We start from the raw sequence: 12,968 nt of genomic DNA, 5'->3' as shown, positions 1-12,968 counted from the left end.
TCAGAGACAACACTGAAACCTGGACATGAAAAGAGTTTCCCTTAGTGACATTTAAATTTGAAATAACAGTTTAAGTTCTATAGCTTTGACCTTCTAATTTATAAAAATATATTAACAGGAAATTTATTTTTTAAATTGTTAAACTAAGCTGACCATCAGGAACACGTAATATTTTACAATGTATTTTGTTTCGGATTAGATTCAATCATACATTTGAGTAATTCCCTTATCCTATTTAATTTCTGCCGTTAGATTAAAATGCTCTTCCAATATATCCTCGAATTTTTATACCATAGGGCTAACACATATATATATATATATTTTTATATATATATACACACACACACACACAGATACCATGTATGTATGTTTTTGTAAAAAGATATTAGAAATTAGCAGATGTAAAGGTTTAGTTTTTAAAGTTTTGGTAACAGACACTGCACTATAAGCCAGAAACTCTCGTTGTAAACAACTCAACATTTATTCACTGAGGCCACTAGTCATTTTCCTTCCATAGACATTCATCAGAAATGAAAACAAAACACATTTTATGTTAGTAATAGCTTATGTGTCTTAAAACTATTTATAAAATAAGTTGCATTCTTTTGCTACAGGAAGAAAATAACCAAACTTCTACTGCTGTCTATGTGTCTTATTAGATTAATACTTTAGTTACCCTTTTTTATACTTACTAGGCCATTGCTCTGATCTCTGGGCAAATTCGTTTTTACTGATGGACGTGAGATGAGGTGTTGGGAGCCGCCAGGGTAATACCTTGGCGTGTAAAGGTAGGGGGCAAAGAATGGCTATGGAAAAAACACGTAACAAAAGAAGGGGATAAACAATTACACAAATCAAAATGTGATGAGATTTATCAAATGAAACTAACCAATAAAATACAACTCCAAATTTTTAATAATGTAAGTGACAAAACAAAAGAAAAAGAGCCTTACTCATAGTCTGTAAGATATCAAACCCAAATTTAAGACCCAGTATTTAAATTTTCAGATTGTTGATTTAATATAAGGTTTTTTAAGCAACTAAAGTTTTACACCTTACAATGTGACAAGAGTTTCTCCTTAACATTTTTATGGGCTTACCATGTACCAGTTCCTAAGTGATTTATAAATATTAACTCACAATCTCTTAAAAAAAAAAAAAAGGCAGAATGGACTCTTAATAGAATACTATTCTTTACAAAAAAAGATTAGCCTTAAGCAAGACCAAAAAAAGTCTCAATATATATGAGAACACCCCAGTATGGATTCCAGGAATATTTTTACTCTAAGTTCCTAGAGCTTACTTTATATCCTATACCCTAGAGTGTATCTCCTAAATAAGATGTATTTTTTTTTCATGGGGAATCCATTGTTTAGCGAGATTTATAACTACAGCATTTATTTGTAGCCAACATCACATAAACAGGAGATATCAGATTATATGGGCTAAACATAAAGATTAAAACTCATTAAGCTTCATTACACTGAAATAACATCTTCCCCTACCTTTTTACTGCTGCCATTTAAGAAAATTATTCCCCTTTTAACTTTCAGACTAAAAACCTCAAATAACTAGAACAAAAAATAACTAGACCTAAAAACGTGAGAAAATTTTAAGTGTTTTTAAAATGATAAAATGCCATTAAAGCATCACATCAGCCTATATGGTATGGTAAATTAAAAAAATAAATAAATTTCTTGGTTTCAAAACCTCAACTGTCATCTACTGATCAATGAGCCATTTTATGTTAAATTATAGCAGATTTTAAGACTGCTAAATAAAACCCTGCATTTCAACACTGTCTACCACACAGTTAAATTTTACAAGGATGGAATACATTATAAAATGCTATTGTTCCACCTTTTTCTCCTTGTCTGAGTAAAAGAGTAGAATAACATTCATACGACCTCTATGAATAGTGCCCCTAATTACAGTTGAGCTTGAACAACACAGGGGTTAGGAGTGCTGACACCGCCCCCCCATCGTGTAGTTGAAAATCTGTCAAAATAACTTTTGACTTCCCCAAAACTTAACTACTAATAGCCTACTGGCGACTGGAAGCCTTACTGAAAACATAAACATTCTGAATGCACATATTTTGTAGGTTATATGTACTATCTGCTGTATTCTTACAATAAAGTAAGCTAGATCTAGAACAGAAAATACTAAGAAAATCATAAGGAAGAGAAAACACACAGTACTGTACTGTATTTATTTTTAAAAATGCTGTGTATAAGTGGACCCACAGAGCTCAAACCTGTGTTGTTCAAGGGTCAACTGTACTTACATGGCCAACATTTTTCAAAACCTGAAAATTTAATTTAAATTCTGGAATTCCTTCATTGCCACATTTATTCTAAACTTTGCTTTCTTCCTAGCTCACAGGGTATTTACTTAGGCATGCAGTTGGCTTCTGTGACCACTAGCCCCTACATTTTCCTCAAATTAGACTAAAGAGGGAGAAAACATAAATAAGAAACTGTAATGGACCTTACTGTACAGTTCCAGAAAGTATAATACTAGGGCTCATGCTCCATTACCCTGTAGAAAATATTAATACTTAAGAACAGTAGGATGGGTGTAGCTCAGGCCACTAAAGTTGATAAGGTCTGTATACCACCGATCATTGTACTTTCATCTTTTTCAGTAGAAAGATCATATTTATACTAAGTAAACAATTATGCATGACTGCAGATAACTTGAAATATAACTCTAGAAATGGGCTACAGTGCTATTATTTGGCAATAACGTCTAAATCCTACAAGCAGTATCTTCTATCATAATCTCACATTTAAAAGCTGTAACACATACTAAATATAGGTTTACTGAATACTGTGGAAATTTAAGTTTTGAGTTAAATCATTGTTCTAAATGCCAATATAATTATGCAAAATATAACAAACGGAACATTTGTTTATGAACAAATAGAGAAACAGCTCCCTTTGTAGCATAGGATAGTCGCTGATGACCCTGTGGAATTCACTTTCTTATAAAAGCAAAACACATCTCTGACATTCAAGACTCAATTGAGATCTAGAACCCATTAAAGTTAAAAATTCTTTTGATTTAAAAAAAATCATACATTTTAAATTCAAACTTAACATTTTTCCTATTTTAAAGCTAACATGCAGTTTCAAAACAATAACAGAATCCATAGCAGAAAACTTCTGATATTTCCCCCAAACAAATTCTTAGAATGAAAGATTCCTAGCACTTTCTTACTCTGTTGTAGAACGGATGCTGAGGTCCTGTCATCCCACTGTAATAGCTGCTATGAGGCTGTGGTGACACGACCCCACCTCCAAATGGTCCATTGAAGGAAGTGGAAGAAGAACAGACAGATGGAGGCTGACTGTAGCCTGACGGTGGTCTCGGTGGAGCTTCGTGTAAAGGCAGTGGAGGATACGCAAGTCCTCCGATATTAATCTGGTCTCTCGCAGCACGAACATCTAAAAGATTAAATGGTACCCCAGAAGGCAAATTAGTCTAGCTATCACTTCCTCCTTTAGTTATCAGATAGAAACATGTTTTTTTTCACTCTTGCCAAGGATTCCAACTGACTTAAAGGAGACAGGAAATCCTGACTCATAAAATCTCGTCCACAGACATTCTAGTGAGAAAATCCAACTACTTTGCATAAAAGCTTTTGTCACCATTTGAAAAGTCACCAACATCTGGATTCTTCTCTTCAGTTACCAGAACAATAATTTTTTCTCTGACTTTCTAAGGTATTTGTGCTATTCTAACAATGGTTATGATCCATAAAGTGTTACCATTAATAATTCACAGTGGTCTAATAATACAATGATTACTAAACAGTGGGTTTGCAAACTATATGATTTATCCTTCTCTGAAAAAAACAATTCCATAGCCACAAACTCACACTTTGATATCAGCCTTCTAACTGGTACCCAGAAAAGAATGTCGTGGTTTTAAGCTCGCTCTTCCTAACTCCCAGAAAACTCAACAGTGGCTCAGCAGTGCCACACAAAAGGTAACGTGTTTCAGTAAAGGTTGTGTGTGTGTGTGTGTGTGTGTGTGTGTCTACGGCGATGCTTCAAGAATAAATGAAATTATTCCAAAGCTTTACTGTCACTGTCCTTAAGTTCCAGTCCACAAATTTAAGTTAAAATTTAGAAAGCAATATAAAGATATGTTTGCCCCTTTGGACAGAGACCCCTATTAAGATTAGTCACAGAAAAATTACAATGGACTGACATCTTAAAGTGGTGACTATATCTTAAAAGGAATCTGATTCCAAAGAAGTCAGGTGTGTGGGTCAAGAAACATTATAATAAAGTGGTTTAACAAGTAACATTTTCTTAATAGTCTCTAAAGGAAGTCAAGATTCCTAATCCTCAATTTCATTAATTGTCCTGTGTAGTGCTTGGTTCAGTATTTCCTGGGTTTTCACGGAGCAAGACAAACTTAATATAGCTAAGTTAGAAATGGGAAACATTCTGAAGACTTCAGATAAGACAAATTAAATTTACTACTAATACTTACCCGCAATAATTTCCCGTAGCTTGGGGTCTAGGTTTACAGTGCACGGCAAAAAGGTTTTTACATCTCGAGCCACAAGAACTGGGGTCCTTGAAGACAAAAACACTTCAAAGTTTCTTATATCTCCATCTATTTCAAGCAGTGGCTCAACATCTTTAGTTGTTGGAATATTCTTTGATATTCTTTAAACAAGAAACAAATGAAAAAGGTCATTAATGTCACTACTAGAAAGGAAAATTCTATATGTACCTTAAAATTTATTTATAAAAATAAGTAACATATTATACATCTTTTTTTATTAATGTACATCTTATATATACTTTATTAATTATACATCTTGTTCTCATTAAAAATTTTAAGGAAAAAAAATTGGTACACTACAAAATTACTAAGATAACAAGTGTGAGGTCAGAATTATAATGCCTTTGACCAAAGGCAGGACTGGAGCTAGGAAACAGGAAGGAGAGGAGCGTATTCCAGGCACTTCACATGTTGGCGAGGACCTTTCAGGGAAAATTAAATGAGTTATCATTTTACACTCGAGGAGAGTGAGCCTCAGACAAATAAGGCGTCCTGCCTAAAGACACACAACTGCACAAGAGAAGCTGACTGGCTCCAAACTCCATGCTTATCATGAGATACCATGGTTCTTGCCTTTGCAAAGAAGAGAATAAACAATCATTTTTATTTTTTTTAACAATAATTTTTAAATAAATTACATAAACTAGAAAAAAGCTAGCACAGGTTTTTCCTTTTTCAAAAAAGGTTATATTCTCTATTTCTTCACTGCTCAGACCCAATCCTGGGCTGCTAGCCAAATATTAAAAGCCATCTGAGGGAAAATCCAGAGAACAAAATTAGCAAACAAGAAAAGAATAGTGTGCTGGTGAGAAGATAAGGACAGCAATTTTGTCTTCATGAATTTCAGGGAGTCCCTCTTACGGACTCACTCACACATGTACAAAACGGAAAAGCCGTCCGAAATGGGATTACTTCTTAATAAACTAGAATGACATTCAAACTGATTATTAATATAGTTTAAATGATATGAAAAACTTGGAGAACAGTTACAAAGAATCATTTGCCAAAGTGGCCAAAATTTTAGAGCTTAAATAGTTAAAAAGGTAGTTCATCTGTTTCAGAAGTTTAACATAAAATACTAAGAAGAGAAGCTAGAAAGATTTAGATAAAAACACACAGCTGACAAGTCACATGAAACAAATTAACTGAATTTTAATGCCAGCTCTGCTTAAACTTGAATGTGAACAGTGTTCTCAATATGATGAACAATACTTCTGTTCACAAGCCAACAGTCTACTGCTGCTTTCCAGACTGAAGTCTCGATTCTAACATTTTGAGCTCAATACATTAAGCTCTTCTACTGAAAGAGATATTTATGTAAATGATAATCTTTTGGCAGTGGGCCACTAAAATCATATGTGTCTTTATTTTTCAGATATTTTCCCAAAGGTTAGTATTTAAAGAATTTAAGTAACTTCACTTTTCAATTAAGACTGAATTTAAATTTCTAGTATTACAAATCATGTGAATTAAAGTTGCCAGCAGTTAAATGGTCCACAGAAAGCATTATAAAACCTCAGGCATCAATGAGCTCTTAGTAGGTTTAAATGCAATTTCTTTCTATGCTACCAATCTAGCAGTACTTGTTAATGCCAACATCAATGTAAGTTAAAAGCATTTTGATTATAAATGACAGTGGTTTATAGAAAGTCCATATTAATTCCTTGGCAGAAATTACATAAGCCATTCAAATCACTTCCATTCAAAATGAGGGCTTAAATTACAGGGAAAAAAACTTCCTATTTTAAATCAAAATATAAACAGATTCGAAAAGCATAATTTATGAAGAAGGCATTACTTAACATACTTTATCTAAAAGTAGCCACCTAATAATGTCATTATTTAATCACTGGAGGTTAAAAATAAGATAAATTTTCTTTAAAAATTTAAACAGGGAAAACTCTTAACTGCCTCAGAATTTTTTACCTTAAAACCAATTTAACCCCTCATAGACCCAAATACTTGCTATCACAGTGAATGCCCATTTGTTAAATAATGTTCTATGCATTCTGGAAAGAGATGGAACATACAGACAGAAAACAGCTACTCTGCACTGTAGCCAATGGGTGGAACAAAAGATGAAGTGCACATCTGTGGAAACACAACCAAACACCCTCAACACCTTCGGAGCTAACTATGCTCTCTTGTTCTGTCTTGACCCAATTAATGCCTACTTATCCTTCATCTCAGCCCAACTCCCCCTCTTCAAGGAAGTCTTCCCCAAGAGCAGGCCCTCATAGCACATACGCTTTCTTGCATACCACATATCACTACTGGATAATTATTTTATTAATGTCTACTCCCCCTCTAGACGAGAAGTTTCCTTAAAGCTGGGAACAAGTTTGGTTTTGTTCACTATTGTATCTCCAGTGCCTTGTGAGTATTGTCACATTACTTTTGCTTAATAAATATTTGTAGAGTGAATACACACAAAAAATGCACTGTTCCCAAAGAACCCTATTCTTTTACAATAATTTTCGCTTTCATTACCCTTTCTGATATTGAAAAAAAAATTATGCTTGGAAAAGTGTAGGTTGATCCACTTTCAGTTAATTTTTGTACATGGTGTGAGATAGGGGTCCAACCTCATTCTTTCACATGTGGAAATCTAGTTGGCCCAGCACCATTTGTGGAAGAGACTATTCTTTCCCCCATGAAATGGACTTGGCACCCTTCTCAAAGCTCAACTGTCCAGAGATGTATGAGTTAATTTCTGAACTCTCAATTCGATTCCATTGGTCTATATACCTATCCTTAGCCCAGTGCCTCATTGTTTTAATTACTGTAGTTTTGTAATAAGTTTTGAAATTGAGAAACAGTAGCCCTCCAACTTTATTCTTCTTTTTAAAGATTGTTTTTGCTATTTGGGATCCCTCACAATTTCATATGAATCTGAAGATCAGGTTTCTATTTCTGGGAAAAAAAAAAAAAAAAAGGCTATTGGAATTTTGGTAGGGATTGCACTGAATCTGTACATCACTTTGGGTAGTACTGACATCTTAATATTTACTCTTCCTGTCGATGAACATGAGATATATTTTCATTTACTTAGATTTTTTTTTTAGATCTTCTTTAATTTAGCAATTTATAGTTTTCAATGTACAAGTCTTTAACCTAATTGGTCAAATTTATTCCTGGGCATTTTATTCTTTTAAATGCTATAGTAAATAGAATTGCTTTCTTAATTTCCTTTCAGATTGTTCACTGCGGGGGTATAGAAACACAACTTATTTTTGTGTTGATCTGTAGCCTGCAACTTTGCTGAATTTATCAGCTCTAGCAGCTTTCTTGTGGATTCCTTGGGATTTTCTGTATACAGGATCATGTCATTTGCGATGGGAGATAGTTTTATTTCTTCCTTTCCAACTGGGATCCTTTTACTTCTGCTTCTTGTCGAACTGCACTCACTAGAACTTCCAGTAGAATAGTGAACAGCAGTGGTGAAAGTGGGTGTCTTAGTCAACTCGGGCTGCTATAACAAAACACCAAAGACTGCATAGCTTAAACAACATTTACTTCTCACAGTTTGTGGAGTCTGGAAGTCTAAGATCAGAGTGACAGCTCAGACAGGTTCTGATGAGAACCCTCTCCCTGGTTTGCAGCTAGCTCTCTGGTCCTTCTCATAAGGATACTAATCCCATCCTAAGGACTCTACCCTAATGACCTCATCTGAACCTACTTACGTCCCAAAGTCCCCATCTCTGATACGATCACATAGAGGAGAAAGGCTTCAGCGTATGAATTTTGGAGGGATACATGTAGTCCATAGAGCAGGAATCCTTGTCATGTTCTGTCTTAGTGGGGAAACTTGCAGTGTTTCACCATTGAGAATGAAGTTAGCTGTGGGTCTTTTACAAATGCCCTTTTTCATGTTGAATAAGTTCCCATGTATTCTCAGTTTTCTGAGTGTTTTTATCATGAAAGGATGCTGGATTTTGTCAAAGGGCTTTTCTGCACTGAGTATTCTCTTGCAATCCTTTTTATTTCTGTATGATTGGTGGTAATGTCTCCACTTTCTTTTATTCTTTGTCAGTCTAATAAAAGGTTTGCCAAACTTGTTGATCTTTTTCAAAGAAACAACGTGTGGTTTTGTCAGTTCTCACTACTGTTATTCTATTCTCTATTTATCTCAGCTTTAATCTTTATGATTTCATTCCTTCTGCGAGCTTTGAAATTTTTAAAATTTAGTTTTTTCCTAGTTCCTCAAGGTCTAAAGTTAGGATATTTAGGTCTTCATAATCCAATATATATATTGGATTTATAGCTATACATTTCCCACTGAGCACTGCCTTTGCTGCATCCTCTAAATTTTAATCACCCCTACAATTCTTATAAAAGTACCTTGATAACAATTCGTGAATCACCTTCATATTATGTTGGAAAGGCCATTAGCCTAGGGAGTCAGAAAAATAGACATTTTCCTTAGCAATAGCTAAAGTAAAGTTATAACGTAGTAAGAGCTAAAACTGCCCACATGCAGAAGGCTGTGTTGAGTGTACAACAACACTCAATGGAGCAAAGAACTTGTTAGAAGTGAAAACAAAGAGACATCCCCATGCAGTGGTCAGAGCTGACTCTCAAGACAACAGTGCACAGTGTCAAGTGTTCTCAGTAACACTACTTTCCAAAGCTTACAAAAGTAATCTTGCATTTTAAAGGCATCCTATTCAGTAACTAAACTAGGAAACAACAAAGCATTTGTATATGTGGCAGAGTGAATACATAACCACGCCAAACCTTCAGGTTTGTTTCTGGTTTCAAGTATTTAATGTGTTTGATTTATGTGCTTAAGGATGGTCCAATTAGGGTTATATAATACAAACCATAAAAGTACTTGTCTGTTTCCAAATAAACCATTGGCAAAGCTAAACAATGTATTCTTTTCCCAGAGAGCTTATTCTACATGTAAAAAAAATTATTTCCCTCTGAATGTGTATATATCCAAGAAGATCTATATTTCCTACTTGGTCAAAACACTAGGACCAAAGATTACTTTTTTACACTGGAGGAAACATGTAGTAATGTAATAAAAAAATGTTTTAAATGCTCAATACACGAACTCAGTAGACTATCATTAAGACCACAATTTGCCTATCAGCAGCTGGGTTTCAGCTAGACCTCACAAGGGCAGCAGAAGATATGACTTTGGAGGCAGAGATACCCCTACATCCAGGACCTCACGTGACACGGCTCCCCCTTTTTCCAGTTATGTTCACATTTCTGAATTATAAGTCAGTGCTGCGGGCCATGTCTTGTTCATATGTTTCAGTTGTTCTTGCTTCTGGCTTTGAGCATGAAAAATAAACTAGGACTAGAAATAATAGGAAAATTTTATGACCATAAAAATCTCCTTCTTGGGATTAAGAGTACACTTATTGTGACGAGCACTGAGTAATGTAGAGAGGTGTTGCATCACTATATTGTACACCTGAAACTAATATAATATTGTACATTAATTATACTGGAATTCAAAAAATTTTTTATACATTTTTAAAAGCATTGAATTATTTTGACACAGAAGCATTTACACTCGAAAAGAAATGCAGCTTAATAATCTCTAGTGATGATTCAATTCAATCCAGTAATGAACAACAGTGTGTTCAACTGCTGAGAAAACTTAGTATACCAAAGTCTGGGGTAAAAAAATCTCCCTTTGCAGCTTCTATATAAACTTATTACATATTTACATGTTAGATGCTTTCCATTAAAGGCAGTCATTTCTAGGAATACAATACCTACACTGCCACTTGAAATGCAACTTGGATGGATTCTGAGAGCATAGAACAGAGGCAATGGCTTTCCTTAAATCCAGATTTGACCATCTAAGTCAGAACAAGGCTGTAATATTTGACAATTAAAATTAAAAAAAAAAATTAAAAGCAATGAGGGGTGCCTGGGTGGCTCAGTCAGTTAAGTGTCTGCCTTCGGCTCAGGTCATGATCTCAGGGCCCTGGGATCGAGCCCCCAGGGCAGGCTTCTTACCCAGTCCCTGCTCAGTGGGGAGTCTGCTTGTCCCTCCTCCTCTGCACCCCCTCCCCACCCCGCTCGTGCATGCATGAGCTCTCTCAAATAAATAAAATCTTTTAAAAAAATAAAAACAAAGGCTGGGTCACTTGTTAACTGTCACTGGGTCAATTACCTCTCTTTGATTCCAGTTTCCTTATTTCAGAGGGCTGAAGCAGATCTCTCAGATCCTGTCCATAGCCCTGTAGATGCTTCCCACATACCCTGCCATGTGGGAGATGCTCTTTCAAAGTAATGAAGGAAAGCACTCCTTCCACATCTGAGCTCCCTTGGTCTTTGGTGTAAAAATGACACTGGAAGCATAACTTCACTTGGCTTTAAGGTTGCAATTTTGGTAACTACAGGGGTTAGAAAGGATCAACAGACAGGAAGGGTAAGATATGAAAGACCAAAGAGGTATCTGCCTAGGTTCACCTACACTACTGATAAGGCACTGCCTTCATTCATGCGTGTTGTGGAAAATGTTCTGAGGAATGCATCCCTTTTCTTACATACAGTCCAATAGGAAAAATATATTTGAAGGTTATAAAGAGTTGAGAAGAAAATTTTAAAAGAACTAGCATTTGTAGCCTACGGCCTGCCATTCTCTAAGCCAGGTGTTTGATCTAGTTTTCTATCTCCTAACATTCCAGGAGATACCATTTCAATTTTTAAAATGAGAAAACTGAGGCTCGGAGATAAGCACCCAGCCTGACATTACCTCAGATGTAGGTGGCCCAGCTGGAACCTATCTGGCCTGATTCAAAAGCCTGTGCCTTGTTCCCTCCACCGGTTCAAACTGGATGCCACAGACATGGTTCAAAGTTCTTAATTAATGATTTACATATTTTTAACTACTTAAAATATAATAAAATAGAACGCGGTTACATATTAAATTTTAACACACTCAAGAAGACCAACATATAAGCCTCTTGTACCAGGTCATCTTGGCTTTTTGTTTTAATTTTTTGTGGACTTCGAATTAAAGTTTCTCCTCCATCTTCATGTGTATATTTAAATTCTTTCATTTTTTTAATCCAATTTTTCTGTTCATAAAATTAGGCAAGCAAGTGCACTACTCCACCCTATGTGCCTGAGTGCAGAGTGTAATAAACAGAAAATCACAATGTTAATTCACAACATGACCCAGGACCTTGTCAGAGAAGCAGCACCCAACAAACACTTCAACCAATTATAAGAAATGTGAGCAACTGTAAGATAATGCTGGTGACTGACCTATGAAGCCAAATTAATTGAAAACATCCTGCCACTACAAAGCAGGTTAAAAAAATTGGGAACATTTGTATCTACTTAGGATTTAGAATTTTCTTTTTTTTCTTCTAATTTTATTTACTTGAGAGAGAGAGAGAGAGCACACACACAAGCAGGGGGAGGGGCAGAGGGAGCGGAAAAAGCAGGCTCCCAGCTCCATCCCAGGACCCTGAGATCATGACCTGAGCCGAAGGCAGACGCTTAACCACTGATCCACCCAGGCTCCCCAGAATTTACAATAGTCTTAATATTACCAAAACTAAGTAGGGAAACAAAGAGATGTTTAAACCAATGTAAGATTGCAAGGATCGTCCACATGTTTCAATTTTAATATTCTGCAGCACAGCTCATTTTTCTTACTAACTAAATTTATTAGGTAAGTTATAATTTGAATCAATTAATTTATATTCATTCTGCTTTATTTACTGGGATTGTGCATAAGATTTGATTTGCAAAAAGGTTTCCACTAAGGGGAAAAAGCCTAAAAAACAATGTACTAAAGCACGATGCCTACCCAGTTGCTACCACGCAAGAGATCAGATAATAACAACTCAGACAGTAAAATAATAGTTTCAAGGTAAAGTTATGAGAGAAGACTGCAGTAAAGAGGCTAAGAGAGGTAAAATAATTCACAACTGACTCAATATGAAAATAGTATCTATCATAAAGACTATTGTTTTATATCGAGTTTGTACTATGATGTATTAAAAAATATTCTGATGAAAGTAAATGAGATCCACGTTTCAAGGCTGTTGGAGGTACTAATAGTATTGTGAGGTGCTACCAAGCAGTAAGAGATATTCATGTTATTGTTTCATTTTAGAAATTTAAAAAATTGTTCCATTAACCATATAGAAGAAGCAAATGTTTTGCAATAAAACTCTGAAAAGCAGGTGTAGAGAATGGAGGCTCTGAAATCAAACTCTGCCTATGAATATGTCTCAGATTAAAGGAAAACCTTTATTAGACAAGCTGTTTTGAAGACTGTCTATTAAGTATAGAACCCAAGATCTAACAATGATTAGAATTTATATTTTTTCATCCAAATACAAATTTTTAAGTAGATCAATTTTAAACACTCCTCTTTTTCATGTCCACCCTTTCCCCAA

General features: G+C 35.2%; 1 protein-coding gene across 9 annotated transcripts in view; it reads right to left on the bottom strand.

Moving 5' to 3' along the window:
* Positions 1-12,968, bottom strand: part of KIDINS220 (kinase D interacting substrate 220) — a 102,357-nt gene that overhangs the window by 22,090 nt on the left and 67,299 nt on the right. For 7 of the 9 annotated variants that reach the window (XM_045884050.3, XM_045884042.3, XM_045884044.3 and 4 more), the window contains exons 23-25: positions 4,507-4,685; positions 3,223-3,449; positions 693-806 (exon numbers count right to left, since the gene is read on the bottom strand). In XM_045884050.3, coding sequence (XP_045740006.1) covers positions 693-806; positions 3,223-3,449; positions 4,507-4,685 — 520 coding nt within the window. The remainder of the gene's footprint in view (positions 1-692; positions 807-3,222; positions 3,450-4,506; positions 4,686-12,968) is intronic. The other 2 variants (XM_045884048.3, XM_045884049.3) reach the window with 1 other exon arrangement.

This window comes from Mirounga angustirostris, unplaced genomic scaffold (assembly GCF_029215605.1).
Source record: "Mirounga angustirostris isolate CCGP_5_RB_7025 unplaced genomic scaffold, mMirAng1.0.hap1 SCAF_10, whole genome shotgun sequence".
NCBI classification, from domain to species: Eukaryota; Metazoa; Chordata; class Mammalia; order Carnivora; family Phocidae; genus Mirounga; species Mirounga angustirostris.
The sequence above is the reverse complement of the archived record's forward strand: the minus strand, read 5'-3'. Positions and strand labels throughout refer to the sequence as shown.